Genomic DNA, 16,752 nt, shown 5'->3' on the forward strand with positions numbered 1-16,752 from the left:
TCATGGTGGCAAAGGACCTGTGTTAAGTTGTTCCTCTTTAACAGTTCTTTATTAAAAAACAGATTTGCCTTCATCTTTTAAGGTAAATAACCTGTTCTCCCACTCCCCTTTAAGGTGTTAATTCTGAGATTTTATATATTAGATATAGCCGTATTTGGTGAAAGTTACCTGGCAATTAACAACAGCAGACAGTGCAAAACCATCTTCTGCTGTGTGGCTGCTGCAGAAGTTTTACACTGTGTCTGAAAGGGTACGGGGTCATAACAAGGAGTGGGACAGCACAGCTGAGTTGAGAAGGTGCTAGTGGGGTCTCTAACCCTGCTGCACACTTGAATCCTTATGATGATGAAGGAAAGAGGTAGACTAAAGGTAAATACTTAAAGGAATTAAGGAGTTATCCCTCCAGGAGGATGACGTGACCAGCTGGTACTACACCAGGAATGTGAACCCCCCTAGTGAGCAGTACAGGCAGGCTGGTGACAACAGGCAACAGAAGATTGAGGTACTCGATATCTTTTTCGCCTCAGCCTTCACTGGTAACTGCTCTACGCCCAGAAGGGAGATTAAGACTGGATATAAGGAAGAAATTTCTTATGATAAAGGTATGGAGGCTCAGGCACAGCTTTCTGCAGGGGTGGGGCATCCTCATCTCTGGGCATTCAAGATGAAGCTGAACAGGGCTCTGACCACCTTGGTGCTCACAAACCCAAGCACTGCTTATCAATACCCAGATGTCTGCACATTGAACATGATGCACACTTGCTTTTGTTACGTAGTGATCTTGATCCATATTACCTAATTTTAAAATCAAGACACGGCACATAATAGATTTAGGGTTCTTTTTATTAGCTTTCCATGTGAGCATTACAATTTATAATACATCGTATCTAGTTTTTACCTCCAAATTAATCTAATTTAGTAAATCGTTATTAGTGGGCTAAACTTCTGACTAGCATTTTAATATCCTTCGAACGAGGCAAGCTAGGATGTCAATCAATCACTTGACAGACACGTAGGTAGTGTTCCCAAACCACCCCAGCCCCAAATTAAACTAGGAAGCGGATACAATTCAAAGCATGAACGTCTTGGTCGCTCCTTCCCTCCCCCCGCTGAACTAATGAACACTTACGGCGACTCTTCTTCCTCCGGCCAGCTCCGGATCTCGGTGGGGACGGCTGTGAGGCCGCAGCAGGCAGCAGCGGGTGCCCAGCCCTTACCGGTAGCCAGGCCCAGGCTGCGCGTAGCCCTGCGGCCCAAACGGCGGCCGGGTGCGGGCGTACGGGTTGGGCCCAGGGGGTGGTGGCGTCATGGTGCTGCCGGGCGGGGGGGTGAAGCCGGGCCGTGGCTGGAAGGAGCCGGGCGCTGCCTGGGCACCAGGCGGGCCGCTGTAGGGGGCCAGCTGCGAGGCCTGCGTGGTGTAGGGCTGCGGGGGGAAGCTGCCTGCCGGGTACTGCTGCGGCTGCTGCGCCGGCAGCTGCTGGGCCTGGCCCTGCCCCGGGAAGGCGCCGGCTGGGGCCGGTTGCTGGCTGTAGGCTGGGAACTGCTGCGCCGGCTGCGAGGCGGCCTGCTGCGGGCTGTAGCCGGCTGTGGAGGAAGAGGCATGGGGTGAGGCATGGCTCGACACCGAGGGCACGCACACAAGCGCAGCGACCGCGGTGACGGCAGAAGTAGCGCCACAAGCACAGACAAGCAGAGGTAGGGGACTGCGGGTCTTCCTGCCATCACGTGAAAGCACGCGGCCTGGTATTCCCACAGCCAATAAAGAATTTAAAAGACAGACAAACAGCCCTTTACTGTCACGTCACATTAAAAGGAAAAAATCTTCCTTGACAAGCAAGGCAAAAATGTAGCCTTCTTCCCCAAACAAAATCAAAACCAAACCGTCGTGAAAACACAGCGCTCTATACTCTTTAAGTCACTGTGGTGGTTCGGTTCTTTATAAGCAGACTTATGTGCAGAACAGAATACTTGAGTACAAAACTTCCAACAAAACATGTCCCAACTTGGTGTTTCTGCATAAAACCAGCTTCCAAAAGGAATTCCTCTTTTTGAAAACTTTAAAATAGCATTAACTCCCTTTACGCAGAAATAGCTACTTTTATCCATCACGAAACACACCTGCAGCTACTCGCAATGAAACCTCTCCATTGACTGGAATCCTGTCAGCATTAAACACCAGACACACAAGTTATTAAAAGTGCACAGCCCTGAACAGAAAGAGTAAGGATCGAAGAATGCACTGCAGTAAATTTTGAACTCACCTTGAAACTGGGATCAAAATTTACTCATGAGACAACCTTGGAAGGCTGTACGTTCACTACCATGAGCAAATCTTCTTGTCTAGCAGAGCTACCAGGCAGAGCAGGAATGGATCCTGCCCTGGGGGACGGGGGTTTTGGAGGTAATCCTCATGGGCACAACAGCAACCACCAGATGAATAACCACTTCTGAGTAAGGCTGTCAGAAGGCCCTCACAATGAGACTGCTTCTGACAGATCTGGTTAATTACAAAATGAGTTTGAGGAAACATAAGGAGTCCCAGATCATTTCTGGCAACATTTAGTTCTTAATGGAGACATTCTAAGAATCAGGAATGCAGGACTCATGTTGCACTCTAGATCCTGCAGGAATTTCTGCAGTAAAATAACAGTTTAGATCATGCTAGGAAATGATCAGTACATAGATGAAAACTTGTGTTTTTTTTTTCCCTTTGTTAGTTTTTTAGAATCTATAGCAAGTCAGATAGACCTTTCTACTTCTTGAACTGTAATTTCAGCAGAAGGAACAGGACTGGAAGCAGTCTGTCACTGACATCTAATTTCAAAAGGCAGGGTGGGAAATCTGCAGAGAACAAAATACTCCTTCAAGATGCAACTAAATCAGCTCTTGCACAGAGCACAGGGACAAGGGATGAGGCACAAACCTTCCATTCCAAATTTTCTAGGACCAAGATAAACACAGGAATTTTTTCATAAGCTGTGCAACTGTTCTTGTCTACACCAAAACTGATGCACTTCCACTGTATACATTGTGGGGGGAAAGAAAAAGCAGTGGTCCTGAGGCACTTAACAGTATGGAAGTCTATGTTTGACGTGACAAATGCTTTTTATCTGCTTCTAAAAGCAATAAGCAATTGGAGATATATATTCATCCTTGTACTGTAGCATATATACTATCGTTTATTATTAGATATCAGCTTCTGCTGAAATAAATAAATGGAAATTCTGAAGTTCATTTTGGGGACATACAAAACCCAGCATTTCATACTTGCACACAAACCACTAATGTGCTAACACAGGCTCCTGTCAAAAGCAGTAGCACCTTTATTTGAGTATCAGTGACTGCTAGAATCAGTTCTTTCCTAGAATGCCATGATGCAGACCTCAATCCTAAAGGCCGCTAACGCTTTATTATATTTTTATCTGGTGTAGGGAACCTGCTTTGGCAGGGGCAGGCTGGACTTGATGATCTCCTGAGGTCCCTTCCAACCCCTATGATTCTGTGATTTCACCTACTTTTCTACCAGTGCGTTCTTCTGACAGTCGGGCAGAACTGAGATACCACAAGTCCAACTCTAGTAGAAACACACGCACTGACAGCATTTGCTAACAGGTCATTTTAGAATTGTGCCCGTTTCCCTCAGAAGCACAGGGGAACGAGATACTCAGCACCCTGAGCTGTCCCATATTCGGGAACCAAAGCTCCCGAATATCTCAGACAGAGACATCCCCCAGCCACAGCACAGCCTGCAGGAGCTGCTTACCTGGGTACTGCACGCCGTACTGCTGCTGGGGCTGCGCCTGTGGCTGCTGGGCAGGGTAACCTGGCTGCTGGTACTGCTGGTACATCTGACCTAGGGACAGAGAATTCAGTTGGTTGGGGGCTGGTACCTGAGTTATATCATAAATACCGGACACATGACATCTTAATGGTTTAAGTTGCAGAAATAACGTGCACAAATTACAGGTCTTAGTTTCTGAACTGTGACATTCTGGAGTCAAAACAAACTTCTAATTTGACACGGAGTTCACTATTTCAAGGGACACCAACAGCCACATGCCTTAATTAGCATTATACTGGTGCATAACAGAGCAGGAATCTTTACATGTCTTGCTAACTTCTGCAGAACTTACAACATAAATTAAGGTACTTCAAGAAGTTAAGTTAAACATGTCCTCAGCCTGCCTGCTTATAATAGTCCTTAGGACTACTTCTGCACAAAGTACTGTAAGCAGAGTGGCACATTATTTATTCTGACCACGTTTTCTGGACAATTCCTTCATCTCTTACCATCTGACTCACTGTAAGCCAGGTTTTACTAAGAGACCCAGGGGTGTAGCCCCTAAAACAGAAATAAAACCATACATTCTAAAGGTCGCGTATTCTAATTCAATGCTGATTTTTTCCTAAATGTACTTGGTTCATTTTCTTGGCAAGCAGAGGCAGAATATTTGTTTTCACTTAAACTATGGGTCCTGCTTGGGTTTTCTGCTCATGCTACTTCTCGTTTGAATAACATGCACAAAGAACAAAACTAATTATCTGCCAAACCAAAGCTTAGCTGAACTGGAGCAGACTCGGAGACTTCATTACTATAAAGTGTTACTGTACCATTAGTCATTCTGCAAAGATCAACAGGCTGTATAAACAGAACTGCAAACTGTATCGTCTGAACTGCACTAGGACAGTAAAAGGAGCTCTGCTCCAAGTCCTCCCACATCCCTATACGTGCCACTTCAGCAGGACTGCTCCTTTCCTTTTAAGTCTGCGTTAATTGAAGCTGAAAACAGAGGTGCTTTACATTCCCACTAACCCTTCAAAACTTTATTTGGTATACAACCGTTGTGAGACAAAGAGTACTGAGCAGAAGGGTTGAAGAGAATTTGAAGTACACATGCTTCTTTGTTGTACTGATTAAAGTCACACTGGTGAACGCTTGAAACTTCTGATCAGGGAAGGCAAGCCCTTCAGTACCATTTGCACAGAAGTCAAATGCCCTTGTATTCACAAAGAAAAACACCTAATAACCAGTAATAATATCATACGTAATGCCATTTTTAAAGATCCCGGGATTTTAAGAAAGACTTTTAGATTTTATATATATCAAACATCAGATCATTATTATAGCTTTAAGCCACAAAGATGACTCTTCTTACCCATATACCTTAAATAGTATAAGAGAAGTAAGCAAAAAAGGCTGAAAACAAGCATTTTCAAAATGCTCTCTTTCAACCAACAGCTTTCACACACAGCTCTAACTACTGGTTTCCCAAATACTCTGCTCACAGTGTTACTGGTAACCACCAGGAAGGGATTTCAAATGACTGTGGATACTGTGGTTACCATCACTAATGTCTCTTAGACCCGTCTGTTAGATCAGTAAAGAAACTAGTGGAGGGTTTTAACTTGTTTCTGCATCAAAATACAGAAACGTCTTTATAAATTGGTATGGAGGTAGAAACAGCAAAGCAAGTCACGCCACAGCTGTGTCTAGAGGACTTATTGCTCTTAGGAAACATGAATAGAATACCGAAACTCCACGGGTTCCATCGCCCTCCTTTTAAATGGAGCGACAGCTCCACCTGCCGTTCATATGCTGAATGACACGCGGGAAAAAAAACCCTGCTGGGACAGGCGAATTCGTAGCTGCGTGTAGACTTTGGGCCTGCTAATTAGAAGCCATAGGTACAGAGCACACAGATTCACGCAGCACAGCTCACGTCAGACAGCAGAGAAGGCATTCCTCACCTTCCACCTGCTGCCCCGTCTGCGGCTGCGTCCCTGGGTAAGGCGCCTGCTGGGGCTGCACAGCAGGGGGGTGGGCTGCAGAAGAGGAGGAAGCGATGCTGTCTGGTGTTCCCGATCGTTCTTCTGCAGGGGCGCTGGGAGGGCCTGGAGACAGAACAAAATAAAGCTCAAATTTCATGCTCTTTCGCTCTCTGGATAAAGCCCTCCATAACAACACCGTTGCTGCAGCTTCAGACATTCAGCCTGCACACATGCTCCAAAGGCTTGCTGGATCTGCACGGAGCACACACCTAATGTACCTCATTCCTCTTCGGCACCCAGAACGAAGGTGCAAAGCTGCAGGAAATTATTCAAATGCTGTCTTGTTTTGCTGTGGCTCACGCAGGCCCAGGCAATGAAGTGTTTTACCAACAGTCACACAGCATGTGAACAGAAAGCCTATACAGGACACCATAGATTTGCAAACCCACACAGGATGTGGCAGGTATTAGTCTGAAAGCAATTGTTTGAGAACTGTGAAAGTATTCCAACTACTGAGCAACACCCAGAGAAAGCGTGGAGACAGAGAATTCAGGCTTTATTTAAGTTAATGAGAAGTTGTGAAATAAGCACGAGAACAGGTAAGGCATACTACAGTTTCTTAGAAACAAGGAAACAAACCCAAATCTTTCTAGCTCTTAGGTTTACAAGTACAAGACATGATAAGCTACTTTCAAACACATGCATATAGTTAAGCAAGATTATCAGACTTTCTGCAAAGTCACTATTGTAATATAACTGTACTTACGCATGCAACAAGCATATAATTGCATTTTCACGTTATCCTTACTAGGGAGAAAGTGAATAAAAGCTGCCCACTTCTGATTTTACCTTTACAGCTACAGTTCTGCTGTTACACATACAGGAATGGGATATCTCATATCCTGCTTAAATGATCCTGTATGAAGGTCTTTGTGCATTCTCCTACTAGTCATACTGGTACTAACAATCATGCAGTTCTCCAAGAACAATCATTATTATGACAAGTGGGTGACTCCTCTCTGTTAAGATTAAAAAATGCTGTCACTATTTACTTTTGAAATGCAAAAAAGAAAAGATGGGGTTATACAAACCATTCTGACTGACCCAAGGAGCAGAGCACAAGCTGTGAACCTAAGCTGAACCACAAGATCAGTCCTTAAGGTTGAGCAGTGGCTCCTGTTCTTCCATCACTGGCAGTTAACAATTAAGTTACCCTACATTAGTTACTTAAGTGAAGCTTTAAGGAGTTCAAGTAAAAAATATTGAACTATTTTTGACTCTAAGCTACAACATCAAGCTACAACCAACAGCAATACCTGGCATTTGGTACACAAAACTTAGCAAACCCATTTACAATACCTTAAATGCATCAAACATCTCAGAATTCTGAAAAGGAATAGTCAATACAGAATGAAGCTTAATACACCTAAAAAACAAATGCTCTGTTGCAAATCAAGATTTCAGTAATCATTTATTAACAGGTTTTGCTTTCTTTTTCATAAGACATATTCTTACCTGACACCTGATCATCTGTCAAGCCAAATGCTGACATGACATTCTTGCTGATTTCATCCTGGTTCTTTAGCGGATCGAACGCAGACATGCTTGCTGCTATAACTTGAGTGGATGGCTTAACATTAGAGTCAGCAGCAGCAGGTTTTTCTTCCCTACCATCCACAGCATCTATGAAACAAAACACCCTGGTTTTAATTCTCAGAAACTATAAAAAACGTTGTACGTACCTATTACTGTACTACATCGACTTTAAAACTGAATACAGTTTAAAAAAAAAGCAAGCTGCTGAATGTTGATGTTAGAATAATGCAATTAATCAATGTTGGATCTGAAAATGTGATGAACAAAAAGCAGAGGTCTCACTGCATAGTTAAAGATACACTGACACTAGAATATCAGATCTCTTCACTCTAAGGTTCCCACTACAGCAAATTGTTCTGGTATGATTTGCCAACAGAGAATCCTAAATTAAGAACACTTACAGGACAGCTTCCAATTTGTTATACTGTTTCATCAAATGTAGTTCTTGTTCTGCTCTGTCCCATCCTGCCCCAGTTCCCCTCCCCATGCTGATGGATGAAGCTCATCTCCCTGCAGAACCAATTCCCTCTGAAGCCCCTTATCATCCATGGGGCTCCATTTTCACTGAGATACAAACAAGCACAGGTAGAGTTTAAACTGGCTGTTTGCTCTCTATGATCACCATGCTAACCTCCTTCCAAACAGTTAATAGCCCATATTCCTCACTACTTTGCTGAAACTAGTCATTGCTTACACTGTAGGAACAGGGGTTGGATCTTTATAGGTATTTTCATTAAAGTAACAAAAGATATGTTTCTTAAAAGAAAGGCTGGAGCTGCTAGTTCGCCTCTTTACGTAGGACACTGTTCTCCACAATTCTTCTAAGCTAGGAGGTCACTGTCTTAAAACAGGGAGAATAAGAGTTCCTCCCCCATTTCACCCCCTCCCCCATAATCCTTTCCCACCCCTATTCTGCACCCTTGTGCTGCTTACCCTGAGACAGCTCTGATGCTGGTCTGAGCTCAAAATGTCTGGATTCAATTTCCTAACCTGGCAAAAGAAGTGGATATAATTTTTGCTGAATTAGCCTCTTACTGTTCTAGTGACTCAAACCTGCTTAGCAACGTGACAAGATAAGCACCAGAGCTAGCCCAAAGTAAGCAGTGGGAGTACTGAGCTGGGAGCTAGATCTTCCCTCTTTGGCAACAACATGCTATTAATTTAGCTGAAAGCCCTGTCAAAAAGTTGTCCCGACCCACAAGTGTTAGTTATAGCATTTACATCACAACAAAAATCGTAGTTGGAGGTGTTATTTCTAAGTTAACTTACTGCTTTACTTCAAGTAATCCGAAGGCAGATTCTGCCTCTGAAATAACTGAAGCATTACAAATTGAGCAACGATCACAACCAGCACTCAAGACCTCATCTTTCACTCTTGAACAGCTCTCAACCCTGGAAACCAAACCCAACAAGTCGTTGGCAGGCTGCCTACCACTTTCAGGCAGGTTGGTGGACACCCCCGGCTCAGCAGGTGGCTCTAAACAGTCCAGCAAGCGATTGACTTTATTGCGAAGTTCTATCAGCTCTCGACGCAGGTATTTCACCTGATTGGATTCTAGGGGTCTTGGCTGTCCGTTAACTGCAAAACAACCATTAGATACATTTACGGCTGTAATGCTTTGATATTCAGTTTCAAGTTGAAAAAAAACCAATAACCTAACATTTCCAACTTCAGAATCATCCCATTTTGTGAAGTTCGGAGCGACACATCCTGTGAAGAAAACCCCCTACACAAAGGGTAGAGTGGACAATAACAAGGAAAATAACATTTCAGCAAAGCAACTGACCCTCTGTTTTTGTATGGCAGTTAATGCAAGCCATCTTACAAAAACTGAGACAGTTTCAGTTTCTCCAAATTCAGATATCACATGAAAGAGAGAAAACAGATGTCACATATTCATCCACTGTTTGTAATGTACTGATTTCATTCCTCCAACATGACCTAAACCAAAAATCCCAGAAACATAGAATGGCCTGAGGTGAAATGGACCTCAAAGATCATGCAGTTTTAATCCCCCTGCCAAGGGCAGGGTGACCATCCACTAGATCAGGCTGCCCAGAGCCACATGCAGCTTTGCCTAGAATGCCTCCAGGGATGGGGCATCCACAACTTCTCTGAGCAACCTGTTCAAGTGAGTCACCACCCTCTGAGTGAAAAACATCCTCCTAACATCCAACCGAAATCACATCTTAATTTAAAACCACTCTGCCTGAATTTTAATAAAGGTCATTAAGAAAAAAAGGCATGAACCATCTTATATACTTACCAAACAACGTCAGTTTGAGTATCCTGCTGCACTGAATTGCAAAGGAAAGATCTGAGCTATCAAAAATTGTTATAAGATCTCCATCTGAAAAGAATATGAAATAAATTAGATTAAAGCAAGGCCTAATCACTACTGAACTTCATGTTAGGGCAGAGGTTTTACTTTATTTCTAAATGATGACATTCCCTTCTTGATTCCAAAGCTACTAGAAAAGGTTACCAATTAACACTGTCGCTTACCATGCCCCATTATGTGTATGAAGAGAAAATTGAAGATGTAGAAGTAAAAAACAGAGGTTTTGCTCTGTGGTTACTAAGCTAAGCTTAGCTCTGATTCCCTGATCTACCATCGAGCAGAAACACATACCGTTGATTTAAAAGGCATCTGCAGTAAGTTGGGTAGAAAGTAATATTTACAGAATGAGTGACTCTTCCCAAGAAAAAGAAAGTCCTCAAAAAGCATTTATTAAAAACACCACAACAAGGCAGTAAGTTAAGACTTATGCCCAACATCACACAAAAACATACTATTTTAATGCCAGGATCAGTGTGCAAGAAAATTACATACAGATGTTAAGGCAGAATTTTAGAATTTAAGGAAGAGTAGCTTCAGAAGACAGAAGACAGCTTCAGAAGACACATGCTCTGCTCGTCTAGGTTTGGAGGGTATGGAAAACTGAAGCAGATGGACCTTCCCATGATTGAGGCAATCTCAATCCTTCTCATGATTGAAGCAGACTTAAACAATGACCTTATCCTAGCTGAAACAAAGGCGAAAATACTGCTGAAAACAAACTGAACTCAGCAAACAAACTGAACTCAGTCCCATTAACCCTTCCTTTAAACACTGCACCTTCCTCTGACGTTAATTAAATGTTTTTAGCAGCAATCATGATCTACAGCAGCCACGTCCCACCCATGGCCCGGCTCATCCCGCCTGCAGCCGCACCCTCCCCACACCATCAGATCCCTCAGTGGGACTTTCATAAGCCCCACCTTCGCATAGGGAAAGGCCACTCACTTCAGTGACTCTTATTCATGCTGCTGCTTTTTAGCAGTTTGTGAACAACTGTTTTAAAGGAAATAGCACAGGAAAAATAAAACTTCATCAAAAATATCTGATGAACACTTTGAGAACTCACTAAGAACTGAAGCCACCACCACTGAACCAAACTGACACATCGGTTTCACAGTGGTCACAATGTCAACAGCCCACTAGTTTTGTTTTGCTGCTCACATTTTTTTATGTTTAAACAAAAATATTAAAAAATCAAAATGTTTTGTTACTTATGTACTTTAACTGTATGTTTTACGAGGGATGCTCCGAAAGTAATGCCTCCTATTTTATTACACGGGCCCACATCAGAGGTGGATGCTGGTGGGATGCCAGAAAGAGTCCACTTTCCCACCAATATTCCCTTCCGTGCTGTCGCCGTGTGACAGATGGCAGCAGAGGGGCAGTCTGACAGAATGGTGTCTGACACAGAAGTGCAGAAAGAAGCAGAGGTGTGTCATGAAATTCCTCCATGCAGAAAAAAATGGCACCCACTGACATTCACTGACATTTTCTGAAAATTTCTGGAGACCAAACAGTAGATATGTGCACAGTGAGGCAGTGTGGAGGTGTTTCAGCAGTGACAACAGCAGATTACCTCCTCTTGTGCAGACGCTTTCAAGTGCAGCATGCAAACTCCTGTTCATTGCCGGCAAAAATGTGTAGTTAATGGTGTTGACTATGTTGAAAAATAATGTTACGTAGCTAAGAATTTGCTCTATCAAATAGTGTTATTGTGCTCTTTGTATCTGTTTAAGTTTTCACAGAAATAAATAGGAGGCATTACTTTCAGAGTGACCTACACATGTGTCCCTAGATGATTCCTCTTCACTCAGTGAACACATAAGCACATAAATTCTACATCACAGTGGAGAAGTAGTATATATATTCTGAGGCAGAATAAGCTAAAACTAACAGTAGGAGGTGTTCTAGGCTGTCATGGACAGCTAAAGAATGAAACTGCAATTACAGGGCTCCACTAACACGATTATTTTTTCAAAATGGAAAAAAAAAGACAAAGACATTCATAAAACCAGAAAATTATAGCTCAAGAACAGGGAAGAATGCTAAAAAGGGACAAGATGCTCCAACCTAACAAAAAAGCATTCACTCACTTTCTTTTACCATTCTCATTCCAGAAAAGAAAAATAATATGTCATGAGACAAAAAAACAAAACTACTGTAAATCTACATAGCTTTCTCCTACTAGAGGTCAAGACCCCAAAAAACAGCTCTCAACTGCATATCATAGAATTACAGAATCACTCAGGTTGGAAAAGACCTCAAAGATCATCGAGTTTAACCACGACCTAACCATACTACCCTAACCAATGACCCCCAGATGAATCATGTCCATGAGCACCACATCCAAATGGTTTCTAAACACATCCAGGGATGGTGACCCAACCATCTCCCTGGGGAGCCTATTCCAGAGTTAACAACCCTTTCTATAAAGAAATGTTTCCTGATATCCAACCTAAACTTACCCTGGCGCAACTTAAGGCCGTTTCCCCTCATCCTGTCACCAGTGAGAAGAGACTGTATCATTTTTGATGAGAAGTAGTCTCTCAAACCTTTATAAATCTGAGAAACTGTCTCAGAGTTGTTCAAAGTGCAGTTGCTTGTATAGATGCATGAATAAAGGTTATTTTTCAACCTCCACACAGCACTAATGCCATTAAGAACGAACGAACCTAAATACTGCAACAAAGTAGCACATTTACTGTATACATGATTATTGTAGTCTTTAATCTAAGGGACTTCAGATTCTTTTACTCCATGCAGAGTTCCATATTTACATAATGAATACCATCCCCTCTGCCCTCTCTTCCACACTGATATTCTTTTAGTTTCACAGTTTCTGTCCGCCGCGATTTCTGGATAAATGATATCAGAGCAACAGCAGTAATTAAACTGCAACAGTAGCAATTAAGCCTTACCTTCATCTTTATATTTTATCGTGACTTCATCGTTGCTCAGAAGTTTTCCTCTAAAAACTCTTTGCATCATTAGCACTAACTCGTCATAGGTGATATCCTCATTATGGATAGGAATTCTCCTAATATCTTCACCGAGCTGAGCTTTTATTATCAGCTTCCCACTTAAATCCAGCTGCCCATTCATGGTGGATTCCTTGTCGCCTACAGACCTGTTAGCAATAAAAACATTGAAAACATACTTTAGAGAACTAAACTGCTCACAACTTAAACACGTCTGATAACAGTTCTGAAGCTTTCTATATTCTGAAAATTTCTAGAACCATCTAGAATAGCTCTCTCCGACACATTCTACAACGCACCAGATTCTCGAGCAGTGAAGTAGATTGCACGTTTACTGAGCTCATGGACAAAGCACAAGTAGCTGGAGGGGACACAGCCAGGACAGCTGACCCAACTTGGCCAAAGGGACATATGTCCCACACTACAAGGTGCTCAGCAATAAGGCTGAGTAAGGAAAGGGGTATGTTTAGAGGGAAGGCATTTGTCTTTCCAAGAAACCTCTACAAGCAATGAGCCCAGCTCCCCTGTGGTTAGGTTAGCTTAGCCATTAGAATATTGAACATTCATCTGCCTGATGATGGGAAGTAATGAATTAATTCCTTGTTTGCTTTGCACATGACTTTATCTGTCTTTATCACAGCCTATGAGGTTTCACACTTTTACCTTTCTGATTCTGTCCCCCGAGCCCACTTGGGAAGGGTAAGCAAGTAGCTGTGTGGTACTTAACTGCCTGTCATGGTTAAACTACTACAGTCTTTTTGGAATCCAACCAGGGGAACAAAGGTTTCCATGACAGATGAGTGCATTAGACCACATTTATACATGTTACAGCTATTGAGATGTTAACTGACAGATTCCTGCACTTTTCACAGGGCTTATTTATCTTACTGTATTTCAAAGCCCAGCACTTGTTAATGGCTTTTGCTTCTGATGTCTGGTTTACTTATCTTGCTTTGCTGTATCTGGGAACATTCTGGAAACAACCACGATCATGAACCTGGACTGGCAGACAGCCAGGGCATCACTGTTGTCCCTGTGCTGCTGTACTGGACAGGCTACAACTTCATGCTAAACTCAAGACAGAGAGACTGTGATCTGTGGATGAGTCTGCACAGGAGAATGTGTACCCCAAAGTGTCCATGGCCTTGGAGAAGTCCACTCTGGAGCAAGCAGACCTCCAGGCATCTATGGCCATGCAGAAGTCTGCGTAAGTACACCCATGGCCACGGATATGTACATTAGACAGCAGGCACACTACCTTATGGACAAGCCCTGGCTAGAGAACAGGGATGGTACAAGTTCACTTCACCTTTAAATCTTATGGTCTGGTCAAAAAGGACACGGTGAAGGCTGCAATGGATATACCTTCAAACTGTTGAAACCCATGATCTGAGCTGAAGTCCTATAGAAGGAACCATGCAAAACAAGATGATAAGCCTCACAAGAAGCAGCACGTCCTGTTCACTGATGTCTTAGCATAGGAAAGCATCAGAGGTGGAAGGCAGCTGTATGGAGCCCTGTGCAGCAGGTCACAGAAACCGATGAAGAAGTTGAATTAATTTACAGAAGTGAGGCCATCCAGCTAGCTTTAGCTATTGCCAAGTGAGAAAAGTGGCCAGCGTTCTACCTCTACACTGACACATGGATGGTGGCAAACACCCTGTGGGGCTGGTTACAGCAATGGAAGCAAACAGCTGACAGTGCAGAGGCAAACCCATCTGAGCTGCTGCACTGTGGAAAGATATTGCCATCCAAGTAGAGAACACAGTAGTATAAGCGTGCCACATAGATGTTCACGTACGCAAGAGTCATGCCACTGAAGAAAATCAAAAACAGCAGGGTGCTAGGATAGAAGTGGCCACAGCAAATGCCTTGTGCTTGCAATGGTGGAAGTAACCACTGGGTGCCCAGAAAAATATCGTGTGCCACGTGCGGCTGCCAAAAACACTATTCCGGGCCCCAAAAAGCAAGCCTTGTGACAACATGGCACCCCAGAAAGAAATGAGCCAGAGAACAGGATTACTATCCAAAACAACCTCATAGACAACTGGGCCAAAGAGCACACCACTGAGTGGGTATGTCACAACCCTCATCCTGTACCAGCCATCAGGAAAATAAACTGATACAATGGGCTGTGAAAAACTGCTTTAAAAGCAATGGGTGCAAGGACAATCAAACACTGGGACACAATTTAGCAAAAGGCATCTGCCAATCAAGCCAGCCCTGCTCAGTTAAAACTCTCACATACTGTGTAAGGAGATAAAGTCCTTGCAGCATACATGAAAACCATCCTGAGCCAGACAGCCACGGTTATTCCTGCCTCAGACAAAGGCAAGTCCATCCATAGGATTGCTTTTGGTCAAGGACCTGAGTGCACTTAGTGGGTCAATACAGAAGGATGGGGATGTTTGGTGTTTACTTCAAGGCCAATCTCAGGTTGGGTGACAACAGATAATTAATTAAAATGCATGATGTTAACTGCAACATAATATGCTATACAATACACTACATAATATGGCAAGAGTCACAAAGATTAATACATTTTAATGAACCTGAGCAAAATGCAGCAGTGATAGAGCTGGATAAGCACAGCCAGAACTGGCTCCAGCATTCACCACCATACACTCTCTTGCCCTGAAAGACTGTTATAGCAGATGGAGCCTCAAGGTACATTTAAGATGGATGGCTCATAGACTAAGGAAATGATATGTATGTATACATCAAAATACAGGAAAGGTGGTAGCAATTAACTGGGACACACTGCAAAGTATGTGACACGAGGATAATACAGTAAGGGAAAATACTGTCCGGGTTTCAGATGGAATAGTTAAATTTTCTTCCTAATAGCTGGTATAGTGCTATGTTTTGGATTTAGGATGAGAGTAACATTGAAAGCACACAATGTTTCAGTAGATTGCTTCGGACAGTTGACCCAGCAATAAAAGCTGGGGGAAAGAAAGAGAAAAGTAACGTGGAAGAACATCTGGAATGATTGTGTTTGTCTTCTCAATAAACTGTTAAATGTGATGAGCCCTTCCTTTCTGAAAGTAGCTGAGCACTTGCTGCTAATATAGCAGGAAGTAGCAAATTAATTCCTTGTTTTGCTTTGGTTGTGCATGTGGCTTTTGCTTTACATAGCAGAACATCTTTATCTCAACCCATGAGTTCTCACACTTCTACCTTTCTGATTTTCTCCCCACTCCCACCTTTGGAGGGTAAGTTAACTGTGTGGTGCTGAGCTGCCTGTTAAACTACAGCAAAGAGACAAGCAGCTACTGAACAAAACTCATTATCTTAAAAGAAATGCAAGAGGAGGTAGGTGGATACAGAGAAATTCAGTCTAACTGCAGAGAAAAGGGACCTATTGGTCTCAAGGCAAGTAGCTGCAGAGACACTGATGAAGTAATGAAGTTCATAATAGTGGTAGTACCTGTAAGACATGTATAACGCATTAACAAGTCTTGACTACAGGAACATCAACTCTGTTTCAGTTCTACTTTGCTTCAGCAGAAGTTGGTTTTAAAATGCTTCTTTGCAGAAGGCTTTTCAGAACAATATTAGCATAAGAAAGCTAAATAGCACTGATACAAAGGTCTTCTTTCAATGCCTTTATTAACATACATTTAATATTAACTTACCTTGTCTGTCTTACTGATACTCGTTACTGGTCAAATTTCCCACCTCACTTCAGGCCAGAGTTAGGATAAGCCGCCATGCACTATCACTGGCAGAAAACAGGAAGCTGCATCAGAAAAAAATGAAAATATTTATCCACTGTCAAACTTCTTCAGAGTTAAACACTTCACATTAATCTTCCACTTTAAAACATTTTAACAAATGTACCCAGCTAGCAAAAGATGCTATTTTATCATATATAACAATCATGTTTACACTTCTGTCTGACTACTACATAGTTTGAGGTTCAACTAAAACAAATCTTGAAGAGTTTTCATTTCGTAATTGAGGAAGAGTTTATTTTTCTATACTTTTTAACTGCATATAGCAGCAACATGTTCCTTTCCAGGACAATTACCTCCTCCAGTGGTCTTAAAATGCTCATGTTATAT

General features: G+C 42.6%; 1 protein-coding gene across 1 annotated transcript; it reads right to left on the bottom strand.

Moving 5' to 3' along the window:
* Positions 1-825: 825 nt before the first annotated feature.
* TFG (trafficking from ER to golgi regulator) lies at positions 826-16,403 on the bottom strand. The gene is made up of 8 exons (XM_065742043.1): positions 16,324-16,403; positions 12,626-12,834; positions 9,633-9,716; positions 8,798-8,944; positions 7,285-7,452; positions 5,749-5,892; positions 3,764-3,853; positions 826-1,584 (listed from the first exon to the last, which is right to left on the bottom strand). Exons 2-8 carry the CDS (start codon positions 12,807-12,809, stop codon positions 1,214-1,216), a joined length of 1,188 nt encoding a protein of 395 aa, XP_065598115.1. The 5' UTR covers positions 12,810-12,834; positions 16,324-16,403; the 3' UTR covers positions 826-1,213.
* Positions 16,404-16,752: the final 349 nt, after the last annotated feature.

The sequence above is a fragment of the Cyrtonyx montezumae genome, unplaced genomic scaffold (assembly GCF_038088225.1).
Source record: "Cyrtonyx montezumae isolate F1298 unplaced genomic scaffold, pur_monq_1.0 scaffold_3, whole genome shotgun sequence".
NCBI lineage: Eukaryota > Metazoa > Chordata > Aves > Galliformes > Odontophoridae > Cyrtonyx > Cyrtonyx montezumae.

What these genes read in the sequence shown, in the direction of transcription:
- TFG (XM_065742043.1), bottom strand. Translation starts at nt 12,809, where the DNA reads ATGAATGGGCAGCTGGATTTAAGTGGGAAGCTGATAATAAAAGCTCAG. An exon ending in CACCAACCTGCCTGAAAGTG is followed by an intron (nt 7,453 to 8,797) that starts GTAGGCAGCCTG and finishes TTTGTTTCATAG; the next exon opens with ATGCTGTGGATGGTAGGGAA. An exon ending in GACGGGGCAGCAGGTGGAAG is followed by an intron (nt 3,854 to 5,748) that starts GTGAGGAATGCC and finishes CTCTGTCCCTAG; the next exon opens with GTCAGATGTACCAGCAGTAC.